Raw genomic sequence first — 16,425 nt, forward strand, 5'->3', positions numbered from 1 at the left:
AGTTGCCAGTGGGGTAAAACCAAAGTCTTTTCTGTTTGGCTGGTGTGGTTTGCCTTGATGTCTCTGGGTCCCCACCCTCAGAAAAGTACCAGATTTAAGATGGATTTCAGCATCATGTGACATGGTCACATGTCCTGTGAGACCCCCAACCTCCATTTTTCCTGGGCTGGCTTACAGGAACACAGGAAGGCTTGCAAGTAAACAGCCATTTACAACCAATTGTCCTAATCAATGGGAGCCATCAAGATTCTAAACCACAATCAATGGCCCACACTTTGCATAATTACAATAGGACCCCAGAGTTATACTTTATATTTCTAGCTTCAGATACAAGAATGATACATACATACAAATAGGAGGAATATATTCAGTAGGTTATAACTTTTGGGATGGGGGGAGCTGAATGGGGGGCTGCTGGTGGTTGCTTAGCACCCACCATTTTTCCCCTATAGGTGCTTGTAATGATGCTGGCTTTGGTGGGACACTTCATACCCTTGATCATCTTTGTTGCACGTCTCTGAACCTTTTCCAGTTCCACTATATCTTTTTTGAGATGGGGTGATCAGAACTGGACTCTATATTCAAGGTGTGGGTGATCATGGATTTGTATAGTGGCATTATGATATTTTGTCTTATTTTTATTCCTTTCATAATAGTTCCTAAGATACTATTAGCCTTTTTGACCACTGCTGAGCATTGAGCAGAAGTTTTAAAGGAAATATCCAGAGTGCCTCCAAGATCTCTTTCTTGAGTGGTAACAACTAATTTAGAGCCCATCATTGTATATGTACAGTTGGGATTCTTTTTTCCAACGTGCATTACTTTGCACTTTTCAGTGTTGAATTTCATCTGCCATTTTGTTGCCCAGTCAAGTTTTGTAACTTTTCACAGTCTGCTTTGGACTTCTCTATCTTGAATGATTTTGTATTGTCTGAGAACTTTGCCAATTCACTATTAACCCCCTTTTCCAGATCATTAATGAATATGTGAAACAGCACAGGTCCAGGACAGCTCCTTGGGGGACCCGCTCATCTGTCTAGCTCACCTTGCCCTGGGTGCAGTCATTCCAGGCGGACTTTCTCTCCAGGCTTGCAGCTTTCCTGGGACTAGCTTTGCAACTGGCTTCTGCTCCCTGCAATGTTCCTGGCCAGTCCCCTGACAGGTGCACCTTTGTCCCCACCATATATGGTGGTGAGAGAACCCCTCACAGGTAAAGCATGGCTCTATCTATGTGCCCTGCCGATGGGCATTTCCACAGTGGGAGGATTTGGACCTTGGGCTTTCACTGATGTATATTCCTTTTCCCCATGCCTCACGCACCCAGGGTTCCCCCTGCTGACTCATTATTTCCCAAATTTCTGTCTGAATTTCTCTCACCTCCCCCTTGTCCCAGCCTTCCCTTTCCCTCCACCATTGCTCACTCAGCTCTCTCCCCCTCCTGCTCCCCCCAACTGTCACCCCCAGCATTCCATTGCCAGATGCTCCCAGAGCTGGGGAGCTCCATCAGTTGGAGGTGCCAGCAGTGTGGTGAGAGGAGAGGCTCTGGGCACAGGATGGGGTATGGGGGAGCAGCCTGCCCTGGCCCCAAGCCCCTGGCTCCCCCATCTAGGGGGCTGGTGTTTAACTACATGGAGCTTCCTGGCTGCGAGGGCTGACCTTGGCCCCACAGCCCATTGCATGGCAGCAGGGCGAGTAGGCCGAGCGAGGGGCAGCACCCCCCACTCTGGGTCTGGATCTCAGCAGCCTCCCCGTGGTGAAGTCCCCAGTCAGACAGTGTGAGGCCACGCTCTCAGCGTCGCCCCCTGGCTGTGCTGAGGTGATCAGGGCTGGGCACGACACAGCCTCACTGAGCCAACGGGGCAGCACCCTTCACTTTCTAGGGGCATTCTGAGGTGGGGGAGGTGCACACAGACGATATTGCCACGTTCCTAAGCACAAGGACCTAAATCTCCTCTCATTGACTCAGGCGTCACACCAGTATCATCCATTAACTTTACTTTCGTGGATGCACTCCTGACTCTCATTACGGGTGAATAAGCAGCGACTCAGCCCTACAGTTCCAGTGTCAGTGGGCTTTTCCCCACGGCTTTCGATGGGGCCAGGAGTTGACCATAAATGATGCTGGTTTGAAAGGCCTGATCCGTGGTTTTGTAGGTTCCTGAAGCTACGGAACACAAACTAAACACATTTTCTTTTTGAAAGGGAGGTTTAATGCGGTTTCCCTGGTAACTCTGATTTCCTTGGTAACCTTGTTACTGTTCATATTAAGATGGACACACACAGTCGTGAATTGGTTTGGGGTCCTGACTGCAGCTGTGCTGTTGAGGCCCCTGATGGGAATCTCAGCTTCCCCCACCTTCCCAATAAGCTCACTAGTTGTCTCACTTTTGTTTTGAAGTTCCCTTTCGGTTGCACCCGCTGCCTCTTTATTCAGAAGAAACAGGATTCCAGCACTGAGGTACCTGGCATGTATACATCCTAAAATGACACCATGGGCAAATCCTACTCCCTCCTCTGCACCTGCAGAGGGCCCTGCTGCTGGCCTGCTCTGCATGGGCTCCCCCTGCACAGCAGGGAGTGGCAATGGGCCAGAGGCGAGGCCTGTTATCCATCAGATATTGCTCCACCCCACCCCCCCGGAGAAGGGCCACACAAGGACTATTGCAATCACAGGGCCTGCAGCTGCCACCATGGAGCAGCTTTGCTGTCACTGCAGCCGGGAGGGGAGGATTCCTTCTCCTCTGCCACTCCAGTGACAAGCCCAGCTACTCAGGCTTAGGTGAGAGATGTGTGAAGAAGGACAGGCAGTGTGGCCCAAAATAAGGATTTGAGGGTCACAGAGCTCAGTTCATGCACAGACACCATCTGTTTTATTGCTGCCTGTGCCTGAAGCAGTGGGAAAGAACACAGTAGAACCATGACTTTCTTGACAGAGTTCCCTGATCCTAGGACCACAGAGAGATAAACGTTAGTGCCATTAGATAGTCCAAGGCCAAAGGGAATAATCCAACATACAGTTTGCCTGGGACATCTCAGCAAAGCAAATTACAGAGGCAGGGCTGAGATTAACTCTAATTCGCTGATGGACAGTGATCGGGGAACCTAAAAGAATCAGATTCCAGGTCTGGTTCTGAATAAAAAAATCTGAATCCAGCTTTTGGAGGCCCTGCTCTCTTAACTGTGTTATCTATCTTCCACTCCCAACAGGCCTTGCTTCTCCTCTGCATTGTTGTAGGTCTTCTTGGAGGTGAGTCTCAGCAGCCTACTAATCCTTCCAATGCTGGAACTCATCTGCAAGGCACAACTGGACAGCTACAATTTGTATTGGATTTTGGAGCTCAGCTACTAGATCTCCTCTACCCTTCTATCTCTAGGAAAATGATCTTCTGGGGAGCAGACAGCTTCCCTTCCACCCCATTCTGAAGCAGCAGGGCCTGGAAATGTTCCCCCAAGTTCTGCTGCTTCCGCCTACATTTTGGCTGATACCCCAGAGTGCAGTGGGGGTTTAAGATAGGCCTGATGTCTCAGTGTCACAGTGCTTTAAAGAGCAGTGCACAGTCAGGAGTAGCACGACCTGGGGCAGTGTTTCCCAGTCCCACCTCAGAAAACCAGGGATGGTGTGAATTGGAGCTAGGTTGTGGGTCTGCCAACTGACCTCTGAAAGTTTGAAAGAGGATGCTCACCACTTGACTGTTCAAGTGGACTACAGCACTGAGCTTCACCCAGCCTCCACCATCTAACAAGTGGGAAGGAGTGTAAAGAGGCCATTTTTTGGATGGATCCCTCTGAAAGGGCTATGGGGCATCCTGAGTCAATTTATTCAACTATTTAGAATGTCAAAAAACACAGATGTTTGATAGGTTCTTACTGTATGCAGTCCCCTTTGCTGTCCCCAGCAGGAGACAGCAGTTTTTGCCTTTGTCACTACTGGTGCTTGGTCGTGCATCCCCACTAGGAGACAGGAGGTCTTCTTGTTAACATTGGCCTAATGGTGTGGAAGCCTAGTGTAAATAAGATCACTTATACCATGCGTTCCACCACCCCAGAATGTTCTCTTCCCGTGAAGCGTGAGCTTATTCTGTTGAAACTTCATCCAAAATCTGCAGATATTTTCTACTAGAGATGGACCCAAGCTGAAAAGATCAGATTTCACTCCTTTCCCCAAAGTTCAAAGTTGATCAAAGTTCTGATTGGCAAACATCTCTTTTACACTGTGCTGGAATGGCTCATTTGGCTTTTCTTATACTCTCCCTTTCGGTCCCGTCTGCACTTTCTGTTTGGAAGTGACCCCCACATCTCTCTCTCTGTCTCTCTCTCTGAAGTACAGAATGAAAGTAAGCCCTGTGTCACAAACAGAACCCCTCCTGTCGAAGGAGTGGTTTCATATGGAACATTTATGTCTGTTCCATTTATGTCTGAATTCATCAAAATATTTGGCTTCTTCCAAAAGTAGGGGCTGCAAATTGTCTGCTATCTTGTCATTTCACCAGGGAGCATCCTCCAGGCATCATGGCTTTGTTAACTGATGCTGATAAGAAGAATATCCAACACATCTGGGCAAAGTTATTTGAGAATCCAGAAGAGAATGGCAAAACAATTGTGATCAAGTAAGTCATGACATTCAAGGGCTTCCTGCTTATCTGGGTTTAGTTCCTGCTTTTGTTTTAATTCAAACTGTAGTGTAAAATATGCTATAAAATGTAGCTTTCTTCTGTTCTTGTTTGTGACATCCGATATCATCACTGTTGTTCCTTCTGTTTCTACTAAACATAGCTGTTGTGAGATATCTTTTTTGGACCAATTTCTGTAAGTGAGAGAAACAAGCTTTTGAGCTACACAGCGCTCTTCTTCAGGGCTGGGAAAGGTACTCAAGAGTGTGCCAGTTTAATACAAAGTGGAACAGATAGTTTAGCATAAATAGAATATGTGCGAAGAGACCATTCAAGGTGAAGTGGCCTGGTAATACCCCTGCAGTCATAGAACAAAAAGAGGGGTTAATGGGATACAGATTGTTGTAATAAGCCATAAATCCAGTGACTTTATTGAGATCATGATTGTTAGTGTCTAGCAGCAGAGCTATTTGAATTTAAGCTCCCAGGCTCATCTTTTGAAAATGTTGTGCAGGTTTCCTTTGAGGATGAGGACTCATAGGTCAGATACAGGGTGATTGCTTTGTGAAAAGTGTTCTCCCACAGGTAATGTGGTGTTTTTGTCTTTTATCATTGTCTCCCTAATATTGTGGGACTGACATGGCTACAACAACACTGCATATGCCTGCTGTGAGTGTATTTATATAGTGACTGTGATTGCCCACGAGACAGACTTGCAGATAAAGGTCATAGCACAGCACAACACATTTGGTTTTGCTTCACTGGAAACTTTTCCCCCTTCTCCTTCCTCATGAAACATCCCTCTCTGTCTCTGTGCTGCTTGAGAGTGAAGACTTAGGGCATTACTCTGTAACGGGATGAGCAGGTCTGCTCTGCTCTCTGAGCTCCTCTCATCTTCGCGTGTGGTTTTGTTTCAGTCGATAAATGAACTCCAGGTTCAGTTCAAATTCTAAGTCCATAGATTCTGAAGCTGGGCCTTTGGACTAAGGGGACGGAGATGCCTGGTGGACAGTGACAACATGCATCCTTCTTGTCTGTTTGGCATGAGGTTCAAGAGGACACATGCTCCCTCATTCTGCCTCTCCCCTTCGCTGTCTGGTCTCTGAGCTGCAGAGGGTTATTCAAACTGGAAATGTGCTTAGAAATAACTTTCATTACAAATATAACTGCTCCTTTCATTCTGCCCTTTACAATGCTGCTGACTGTGCAGGAGTCCTTTCCCCTCCCACTACATTCACGGGGGACACACTGTTATTCCCTTTAATAGTTGCTGGCCAGATGTGTTCCAGGATAATCTGTTCTTCTAAGGGGTTTTGTTAATGAGTGTGCATCAGGTGATCTACCAAAGGTACTGAACAGCTTTGGGAGTGAATTAGCCAGTTTCTATCCTCTGTCTCTGAGGGGTGATATTGCTGCACATTTAAAAATGCTGGTCTAAGCTACTGAGCATTTCTCTTTTGTAAATTCCTTGAAGCCCATCTGTTCACACTTGGACTTTTGTAATGTTGCAGCTGTCACTCTCAAGCACCCTTGGGAATTTGGCTAGCTAAAATAACGACTATTACAAATACAGGACAGGAGTCACGCTATGAGAGGGGGCTAGTTCACTCTGAAAGGGAATGATCTGGATTAAGGGGGTCCTCTTCCTTCAAATATCCTTTGTTTTTTGCCACCTGGACCTACCCCAAGTTTGTCCTTTTGGGCATCCCAGTAAACAGTTAAGCAGCTATCACGATTAAGAGAAGAGGCCATTAAATATATCAATCTGAAAAACATATAATGAAATAAAATGATTTACTGAACCAAAATACAGGGGTTCTTTTAATGTGTATTTGACAAACTCTATAATAAGAAGCCTCAATTTAATGTTTCACCCTGGCTAGACACCATGCTATTGAACTTTCTGGAGGAGTAACTAGACTAAATTCTGTGGCCAGTTTTATGCAAAGAGGTCAGATTAAATGATCTAATAGTGCCTCTGGCCTTAAAAATCTATGAAGCCTCAGCACTGGCCAAATATGTCCCCATTAACCAGAATTGCTGCTGTTACGGTCCCAGCTAAGAAAAGTCATCACCATTCACTGTCATTAGTACCTGGGGAGAGGGTCCAATGACCTCTTTGACCTGGTAACATAGAGCGTAATGTTTCAGGGCAACAATAATTAGCACCAACCAGAAGGGATTAAGAAATCATGATGGGAACTTTTTCTGAACTTTGATATGGAACTCTCAGGAACAGGCCTTGTTGCCAGATTTCCAGTGTTTCTGGTCTCAGACCTACTGATGCACCCTGGCAGTCCACAGGGGCCTGAAAGTGGGAACATCTTTGTTTTGGTGCAAAGTGGCCTTACTGTAACTGGGCACCAAGCCCCAGGACTCTGGCTCAGAGACAACCGGTATCTGCTGATAGCACGAGGGCACAGTGTAAAGATTCAGCCGCCTCCAGAACAGCTCGAGCCCTGCCCCCTTATCCTCAGTCTGCCCTCCCAGCAAGCAGCGGCTCCTCCCTGCAGCTTCCAGCTGTGGCTCCTGCCTCTCCCCGGGGTCCCAGCTCATGGGCTCTGGAAGTTGCTGCGCAGGAAGGGGGCCCAGCCACACCATGTGACCAAGTGGGGCTGGCAAACCCTGGCAGAAATCGGGGAGGGGGGAGGCACATGATCTGTGGGTCCCCCACACATGTCACCTTTGAATGGGAGGGAACACATTGTTGAACAGTCACATAGCAAGAAAGGTTTTTCTTGGCATTTATTTCACTGGCTGCTTTTTCCAGATTTAGATCTGGTTCTTCAAACAGTCTTTTTCTTACATTAATATCTTGTATACCCATCGCAATTTGGTCTCTTATCGTTAACTCATATTGATTCTGGAAATTACATGTCTGACTTCTTATCTTTAGATCTGTTAAAAATGATTCAAAAATCTCTTCCTCCATTTGATTTCTTGAGTGAAACTGAAATATTTTAAAAATGTTTCATTTCTTGTTTGTAAACAGTATGCCTCAATTTTTTCTAAGACAAACTCATAGTCAGTTTGTTCTCTAACATTAAGCTCAAATGAATTATATAATGAAATTGCTTCAGTGCCTGTGATGTTCAAAAAGATGACAATCTTTTTCTGTCTTATAAGTAGATCCCTATGCCCTCAAAAATAAATCAAATATTTGTTTAAACCTTTTCAGCATTTTGCAACATTTTTAGAAATGTAGGAACTTTTAATTGATCCATATTATTTCATTCAAACTTGTTTTTCACTGCTGAGTAACTATTACCTTAGGGTTTGTTTGTTTTTAAACTTCTTCCAGTTCTTTTTATCACTTGCTTCCCTCCTGGTCCCATGTGGTGTTTTATATTCAAGTAATCTACTAAGCTTAATAATAATTCATTGCTAGTAATTTAACAATGGTCTTTATTAGACACATAGTTAACATATAGACAGAGCATCTTAACTCCGATCAATCTATCAGTCTAACCTGAAACCAACAGCCTCCTCCCACAGTCATCTCCTATCCTGGAGATTATTTTAAAGCCACAGCCACAGTGGGCTTGTTTTGCTAATTTGTGATTTTTCAGTCACTATTGTTTCTTCCCAATACAGACTCTTCAAAGATTATCCTGAGACAAAAGCATACTTCAAGAACATCCCGACTGAAGGCAACCTGCAGGAGGATCCGCTGGTGCGTTTCCATGGCCGGAGAGTCATGGTTGCCCTCAACCAGGTGGTTGAAAACCTGGACAATTGGAAGCAGGCCTGCAGGATTCTGGACCGTCTAGCAGACAAGCACAAGAATGTGCACCAAGTGCCAGCAGTGAATTTCCAGGTACCGATGCACGCAGACATCAAGGGAACATGCTTTGTTTAGAGATTACAGCTATTTGTTCTGGCACAGGGGACAGATCAGTATCCCAGAGGCATAGTTATGCATGTTCACACATTCTGACATGGTGGTCAAAAAGCAGGAGGTTAGCATAGGCATGTGCAATAAGCATTAGAATTAATAAAGCACCCATGCCATGCAAGTTCAATTGTGTGTGCGATCAAATGGAAAATGAGATCACAGAAGTTTATTACAATAATCCCCAGAGGCCTCAACCAAGATCAGGGCCTTGTTGTGCTGGACTATGTACACAAATACAGTAATAAACAGTCCTCGCCCCAAAAAGCTTACAGGCCACACACACAAGATAAACAAAGAAGGGATAGCCCCTATGTTACAGAGAGGTAACTTGGATGGTAAGTGACTTTCCCCAAATCACATCAGGAGTCTGTGGCAAAGTTAGGAACTGACTCAGATCTCTGGACCCACAGCCAGATCCACACCCACATCATCCTTCCTGTCATCACAAAGTCTTTACAAAGTATTTAACTTCTAATGAAAAAATACCAGAAAAATGCACTTAAATGGGCTTAGATGAAAACACTGACACTTGGTTTGATCCCTGGCTCCAGAAGCCTAAACTAAAGAGAATGACATTGGGAAGGTGCAGATTTGGGGGAGACATCTAATGAGTCCTGCAGAGATCAGTGTTAGGTCCATCCCCCACGATGCTGAAGTGGGAGCAAAGAGCTCATAAGTACAGTTACAGGTTGTAGGTGCAGAAATACGGGCAGGACATAATAAAATGAGGTTCAGCCTCCACTGGTAGTTTTTCAAATGTTTTCATAGAATAGCCCATGTCTCAGTAAAGAGAGCATCCAATAGATGCCTCCACTCCTGTTCCTGGCTGCGGCCCACCTCCCCTCCCCTATGTAATTGTTTGACATCCCATAACGCCCACAGCAGTAACTTACACGGAGAAAGTCAGGAGCTGTAGAGAGCTAGTAAGGTGACAGGGAGTGCAGTGTCTCCAGGTATAGAAACCCTACCACTAGCTCCAAGCACCCTACCCATAGGAAACCTAACCTACCTCAAAGTACCCTAACCCTAGGGCCGGGAGCTGTACCCATAGGAACCCTAACCTTAGCTCCTAATACCCTATGCATAGGAACCCTAACCCTAGCTCCAAGAATCCTACCCATAGGAACCCTAACCCTATGGCGGGGATCCCTATCCATAAGAACAGTAAACATAGCTCCAAGTAACCTATCCATAGGAATGCTATCCCTAGCTCTAAGTCCCCTACCCATAGCAACCCTAACCCGACCTCCAAATACCCTACCCATAGGAACCCTAACTCTAGGGTGGGGACCCTTAGCCTACGAACCCTAACCCTAGCTCTAAGTACCCTTCTCATAGGAACCCTAATCCTGGGGCGGGGTGCCCTACCCATAGGAATCCTAACCCTAATTCCAATTACCCTACCCATAGGAACCCTATCCCTAGGGCAGGGAGCTCTAGCCATAGGACCCCTAAATCTAGCTCTGCATAACCTGCCCACAGGAATCCTAACCCTAACTTCTAGTACCCAACCCATAGGAACCCTAACCTAGGGCAGGGAGCCCTGGATGACCCTCAGCTCCATGGCTCCCTCACATCTGAGCCAATGTCTGCGCACAAGATCTGCTGCTCTACAAAAGCCACAAGAATTTAACTTTGTGACACAAACAGAGAGGTGAGAGTAGGCAGCCCTAGAGGTGAGGGGAACTGGGGCAGTCAGTTTGGGTTCCTGCTCCCAAGGGATGTAAGAGGATTGACAACTGGCAGGCAGTTCTGCCTGTCATTCCAGGGTTACCGCACCGCACTGCTTATTCAGAATTGGTTCCTTTCAAGCTGAAGAATTTACCAACCTTAATGCAATTCTGTGTTTGTGTCTCACTTGGTCTGTGTTCCTTCGACAGAGCATGTTTCAGGTGATCCTGAATGTCTGCAAAGACGTCCTGGGAAATGAATTCAGCACAGAGGTGTCTCTCTCCTGGGAGAAGCTCTTTGGTCTGCTCTCTGAACAAATAAATGCATCTTATGTAAGCACTTCCAAGTCCTGAAGTGGCCACAGTCACTCTATAGCTATGGAAGAGAGGAGACTAGTCTCTTTGTACTGTTCATGTTATTATATAGATACATTAATATATATATGGAAATAGTTCTAGATGTGATGGAATAAAGGGAGACTCAGCAACATTTTTCTTGATCAGTGTTTGATTTCTGAACACAGGAATTGCTAGACTGCAGCAGACCCAGATCCATCTAGTCAGGGTCGTGTCTGACAGAGGAAGAAAGGGTGGAAGAGCCCTACGATAGGCAGATGTGGGATAATCTGCCCTCCACTTTCACAGATTCCAAGGCCAGAAGCGACCCTAGGGCAGATCCTTTAGAAAAACATCCAGAGATTTAAAAATTGTCAGCGATGGAGAATCCCCCATGACCCTTGGTAAGTTGTTCCAATGGTTATTTACTCTCACCATTAAAAATTTACACTTTATTTCCAGTCTGAATTTGTCACTGGTCACCTGTCCATAGTGTGATTGTGTGGTCTGTAGCACACACTGACTAACACCCCATCTTGTGCTTTACCTGCTTCCCACAGCGATTCTCAAACTGTGGGTCAGGACTCCAAAGTGGGTCACAACTCCATTTTAATGTGGTCATCAGGGCTGGTGTTAGACTTGCTGGGGCCCGAAGCCCACCGTGCAGGGTGACAGGGCTCAGGCTTCAGCTCCAGCCCTGTGTGGTAGGCTCAGGTTATGGGCTGAAGCCCTTGGCCTTTGGCTTTGGCTCCTCCACCTGCGGTCGTGGGGCTCAGGCTGTGGCCCGCCCCCTGGGGCGGTGGGGCTCAGGCGGGTTCAGGCTTTGGTCCCCCCGCCTGTGGTTGTGTAGTAATTTTTGTTGTCAAAAGGGGGTTGCCGAGCAATGAAGTTTGAGAACCACTGCCAGTTAGGACACTGATCAGTTAGTGTTCAAGATCATTTTCTAACAGCTATCAGTAACTTGAAAATGGGTAGTGCCATTTTTTATGTAGACTGCCACAGCCTTTCCCCTTTTGCCCACTGATCCTTCCAAAATAGGTTCTAACCATTGATTTTAACATTCCAATCACGGGAATCATCCCACCAAGTATCAGAAATATCAACTAGGCCAAATGTATGCTAATAAATTAGCAATTCCAATTCCTCTCATTTGTTAACTAGGCTCCTAACATTGGTGTATAGTCAATTCAATAATTTCTTCTCTTCCTGTCCTTTGGGTCCTTGATTAGTTTTGTTCTCAACATCTCCATTTTGTGTGGAGTGCTCATATCTTCCCTCCCTTTACCCTCCCCTTTTGTTTCAGAGAACCATGGTCTGATGACACATCCCAACCTCTGAGCCTCCATCTGACAGCTTGGATGCTCAGTGGTTAACTCCACAGGAAACAGTGTGTTCCCTAGAGGTTCAAAACATTTTTTTTTTTTTTTTGAGTAGCAGGAAGCCATCCACCAGCTATGCTTACCTCATGAAGTGGAGAATATTCTCTGTGTGGTACCAGTAGAGGGGTACTCCTTCTTTGCAGGCTTCTATACAGCTTATTCTGGGTCACCTGCTCCACAGAACGGGGACAGGGCTCTCCCTCCATTCCCTGAGAGTTCACTTGGCAGCTAGTTCCACATTCTACCCTCCTGTAGAGGGAAGATCTGTTTTTTTTTTTTTTTCATCCAATTACTACTGGATTTTTTAAAGGGTTACAAAGACTTCCCATCTCTAAGAGAGCCCCTGGTTTCATGGAGTCTAAATTTGGGTTTCAGCTCTAACAGGCCTGTCTAGGGGTACTGCCCTCCAGCATGCCCCTTTGTGGCCCTACATGTGCTCTCTGTCTCAGTTTCCTTCTTCCCAAGGTGTTCTATCTCTCCCAGGGTTCATGTGGTTGAGCCCTCCAGCTGGGTCACTGAGATCAATCCTTTTTCAGGGTAACAAGTCCAAACAATGGTCCCAAAGGTTATTCTGGCCTTCAGGGCTCCTCTGAAGCCTGTCCTCTGGGCCCTCTTCCCAGTACCTTTCAGACTCTCTTTCTCTCCTTAAACCAGAGTCCCCAGCTCTCGTCCTTGGAGCTAGGTTGTGAGTTAGCCAGGTGCAGGGCCTCAGCCAGCTTCTTCTCAGCTGGCCCCTTCTGCCCAATTAGTCCTCAGCCTCCGAAAGTTCAGCAGGCAGCATTGTCCTGCTGGTGCCTGCCCTGCTATGAAAGGTGGGGTTGCCAGCTTTGGTAGGACGTATTCCTGGCTGTTTCATCATATAACATAATCTTTAATTAAAGATTAATCTTTAATTCCTGAAGACTCCAAGGATGGCAACCCTAAAAGGTGTTGGGGGGTGGAGCTTCCTCTATCACTGTTTCCTAAGTCCTTGCATATATATTGGACCTTTCAAAATCTTAAGGGTCACACCACGCGGTGGGAGTGGGTGACCTCTGGGCTCCATTACTCTTCATGGACTGTTCTTCCAGCCCTGCCACAGCCACAGGCTCTGATAGTCACATTGGGCTTCTCCCGGTTCATGCATTGTCAATGGCAATAAAGATACTGCTTTCCGTTCCAGCTGTGCACCCTGCCCTCTTCATGTACCCAGGTGTCACTGCATGATCAATTTGGCCCTGGAGTGGGAACTCATCTAATGGCACTGTCTGTGCTGAATGAGTCGGAATAGACCCCAGGTCCCTCTCCCAGAGCTGGGCTGGCTCTGCAGGGGCAGTAGGAATGAGACAGAGCTGTCACTAACATACACAGATGTGACTGGGAGTAGGACCCTGTTGCAGGATAGCCAGTCCCTATGGGTAGATCAGGCCAGCGCCTGTGTGTCAGAGCAGGTGGGCCCAACTGAGCCAATTAAAGGGGGCAGGGCTGAGAGTAAGAGCAGTTTTGAACTTCCCAGCAAGTCACATTCAGACATGCCAAACTAGCAAAACAAACAAACAAACAAAAAACGCAGAAATTGGACTTAGTTTTGGTTTAACTGGCTTGTGAGTTGCTTGTTGGCTAGTTTTTGGCTTGAAGCTTGTTGCTTTTTTTTTTTTTTTTTTTTTTTTTTTTTTTGATTGGCTCCTGGCAAGCAGGGGCAAGGGAGGGGAAGCAGGAGCAACAGGGGTAAGGAGTCGGGGTGCACAGCAGGCCCACCACAGTCCCAAACTGCAGGCTGGGGGGATCTAGTCACATAGGGTGTTGGGATTCTTAGGGACTGGCTTGTTTTGGCCTTGTTTTGAAATGGGATTAGCTTGGTTTTTGGCTTATTGTGAAAGTCGGCATGTTTATTTACCACGTGAAAATTGGCAACTGGTCAGATTGGATCAGAAATTCCTGAGACAAGGCCACAAAGTCACTCTATAGGGCAGAGCCGCACTTCAGAATGGATTGTGTCACCCATTAGTGTGACTCCTAGAACCACGAGAACTGGACAGCTTTGTAATGTGCCAGATACTCTATTGCTGGGTAGTACTGCACGGGTGCTGGGTTAGTTATTAACTGCATGTTATTAACTGCACAGGAGGTGGGATTTTCTGGTTAGGTGTTTGATGCTCACATAATTTCCTTCTTGCTGGAGCTGGCCTCACTCCAGTTCAAAGCAAAGCTGGTGGCAAAGCCCCCTCAATTCTGGAATGGAGTTCAGAACCTGGGCAGGATCCAGATCCAGCTATTATGGTTGCTCCCTCTTTCTGTAATGGGCTGAAACCAAGCCCTGTGTCAGACAGCACTAACCTCCTGGAGGTTCAGACCCAGATCTGTGTCGCAGGCCCATCTCTCGCTTTGGCTGGTTGGGTTGGTACAGTATCTGTTTGGAGTCAGTTGGCACTGCTAGCGGTAGTGGTATGAGTACAAAGCAGGTTGACAGCGCCATCTGGAGGCAGCAGAGGTTTATGGCCACACTGTCATTTTGTGCATCTGTTCTGAGCTCAGCCATACTGATCTTGTCACTCCTGCCAGGGTCGCAGTGCAGTGCCCACCGAAGGAAGGCTTCAGCCCTGTCCCCAAGCTCAGCATGCACATAGCTCTCATCCAGGGCAGGCTGTGTTGATATAGGTAGGGTCTGGCCCAACAATGGGTAAGATGTTAATAAATAATAATACCACCAGCTTTTCATCAGCAGACCTCAAAGTGCATTACACAAGAGCTCAGTATTATCCCTGTTTTACAGATGGGGAAACCATTAACCATTGAAACAACTTACCAAAGGGGGTGGCGGATTCTCCATCTCTGGCCATTTTTAAATCGAGATTGGATGTTTTTCTAAAAGAATCATTTATTAATATTTTCTAGGAATGATTTTGGGCCAGTTCTCCAGCCTGTGTTATGCAGGAGATGAGACTAGATGTTCACAATGGTCCCTTCTGGCCTGGAATCTCTGAATTACACAATGGCAAAAGGAGAGAGATAGAGAAGAGGAGAAATAAATTGGGGGGAGGAAAATAATGTACAAGGGATGGGGTAACAGCAGGAACCCACATCTCACGTTCCAGGTGGTGTTCAGGATCTAGCTGAAGCTGGGGAAGGGATGGTGTCATTTGGTTCCCTTTCTGGCCTGGTCTGGTCAGGATATCTGTCAGGAGCAGGACAGTGAAGGCCCAATGCTGTCATCACAGACTCCCAGGAGACAGTGGGGGTGGCTGCCTCCTTCCAGTCCATGCATCCCACCTCTCCCACTAACTGATCCCCAGAAAAAATGGGTGGCAACCTCACAGTGTCACCAACCTCACGAGAGCAAAATTCATGAGTCAGACCCCAAAAATCATGAGATTGACCCAAAAAGATCCAATTGCCTTTCAGAGTCGGGGCTGGTGTGCGTATGATGTGAAAATTGTCAACCTGTAATGCACACAAAAACGCACAGCTCTCTGGCTGCTCAGCTCGGGACTCCACGTACCCTCCCCTCACCCCAAGACAGGGGAACTGCCAGTCATTGCCTAGCACTCTCCTGACCCAGCAGCAGCATTTCCTTGCCTCCGGCTGCTCTGGGATCCTCCCGCTGCCCTACAGCCACACGTGAAGGCAGGGTCCAGACCAGAGCAGGGCTGCATCCTTAGCCCCAAGGCTCTTGCAGAGCTCTGCCCCTATGCCCAGCCCTGCAACTCGCAGAACTGGGACTTGGGAGAGCTCCTCCTGCCAGCTCCAAAATCCTCTGACTCACCACCAGTTCACAAGAGCTGGCAACACTATAATACACCTTCTCCTGGCTGCTCAGAGAGGCCTCCCCTTCCCCACCCCCAGACTAGGGGAGCTGCCAACCCCTTCCAACACCATCACTGTCCTCTGCCTTCCTCTTTCCCTCCTGCCCCACACCCCTGAACCCCGTCAGCCTCCCCCACCCAATCTCCCTGAACTCCCTCGGCTTCCCATCCCCCTGCCCTCTCAGCCTCCCTCCTGCCCCCACCCCCTGCACCACCTCAGCCTCTCTCCTGCACCCATCCCCTGCAACCCCTCAGCTTGTCCCTGCCCCCTCAACCTCCCTTCTGCCCCCACCCCCTGCACCATCTCAGCCTCCATCCTGCCCCTTATCCCCCTGTTACCCCACAGCCTGTAGGGAAATGGTGGCATCTTGCTGGCTTCAGCCCCAGTGACAGTAATGGGAGATGATGGACATTTTGAAATTCATGAATTGGTGCCTTTTGTCATCTTTTCATGAGTCAGGTAAAAAAAAAAAAAAAAAATCACTAGAGTAACAATAAAATCATGAGAATTGGCCTTACTGATCTCATCCCACTAACATTCACCAATCAAAACATATTCTGGAGATTTCAGCTCTAAACATTTCCTCCCATTTCTAGAATAATTCAGTTCATTGTCATGCCAACCCATGATTCTACCAGGGGCCCGGCAGACCCCTTAGCACAGCTCCTTTTATTTAAACACTCCAGTTTGTACCAGACTATTTGTCTCCCAGCTTTTGCTGACTTTCATAAACCATTTATGGAGCAGGCGGA

General features: G+C 47.1%; 1 protein-coding gene across 1 annotated transcript; it reads left to right on the forward strand.

Annotated features, from left to right (window-relative positions):
• The first annotated feature begins 4,509 nt into the window (after positions 1-4,509).
• Positions 4,510-10,529, forward strand: LOC128844033 (cytoglobin-1-like). The gene is made up of 3 exons (XM_054041317.1): positions 4,510-4,607; positions 8,205-8,427; positions 10,386-10,529. The coding sequence occupies exons 1-3, from the start codon at positions 4,510-4,512 to the stop codon at positions 10,527-10,529; spliced, it is 465 nt and encodes a 154-aa protein (XP_053897292.1).
• The last annotated feature ends 5,896 nt before the right edge of the window (positions 10,530-16,425 follow it).

Source organism: Malaclemys terrapin, chromosome 10 (genome assembly GCF_027887155.1).
Source record: "Malaclemys terrapin pileata isolate rMalTer1 chromosome 10, rMalTer1.hap1, whole genome shotgun sequence".
Lineage (NCBI taxonomy): Eukaryota > Metazoa > Chordata > Testudines > Emydidae > Malaclemys > Malaclemys terrapin.

What these genes read in the sequence shown, in the direction of transcription:
- LOC128844033 (XM_054041317.1), top strand. Translation starts at nt 4,510, where the DNA reads ATGGCTTTGTTAACTGATGCTGATAAGAAGAATATCCAACACATCTGG. An exon ending in GGCAAAACAATTGTGATCAA is followed by an intron (nt 4,608 to 8,204) that starts GTAAGTCATGAC and finishes TTCCCAATACAG; the next exon opens with ACTCTTCAAAGATTATCCTG. An exon ending in TGCCAGCAGTGAATTTCCAG is followed by an intron (nt 8,428 to 10,385) that starts GTACCGATGCAC and finishes TTCCTTCGACAG; the next exon opens with AGCATGTTTCAGGTGATCCT.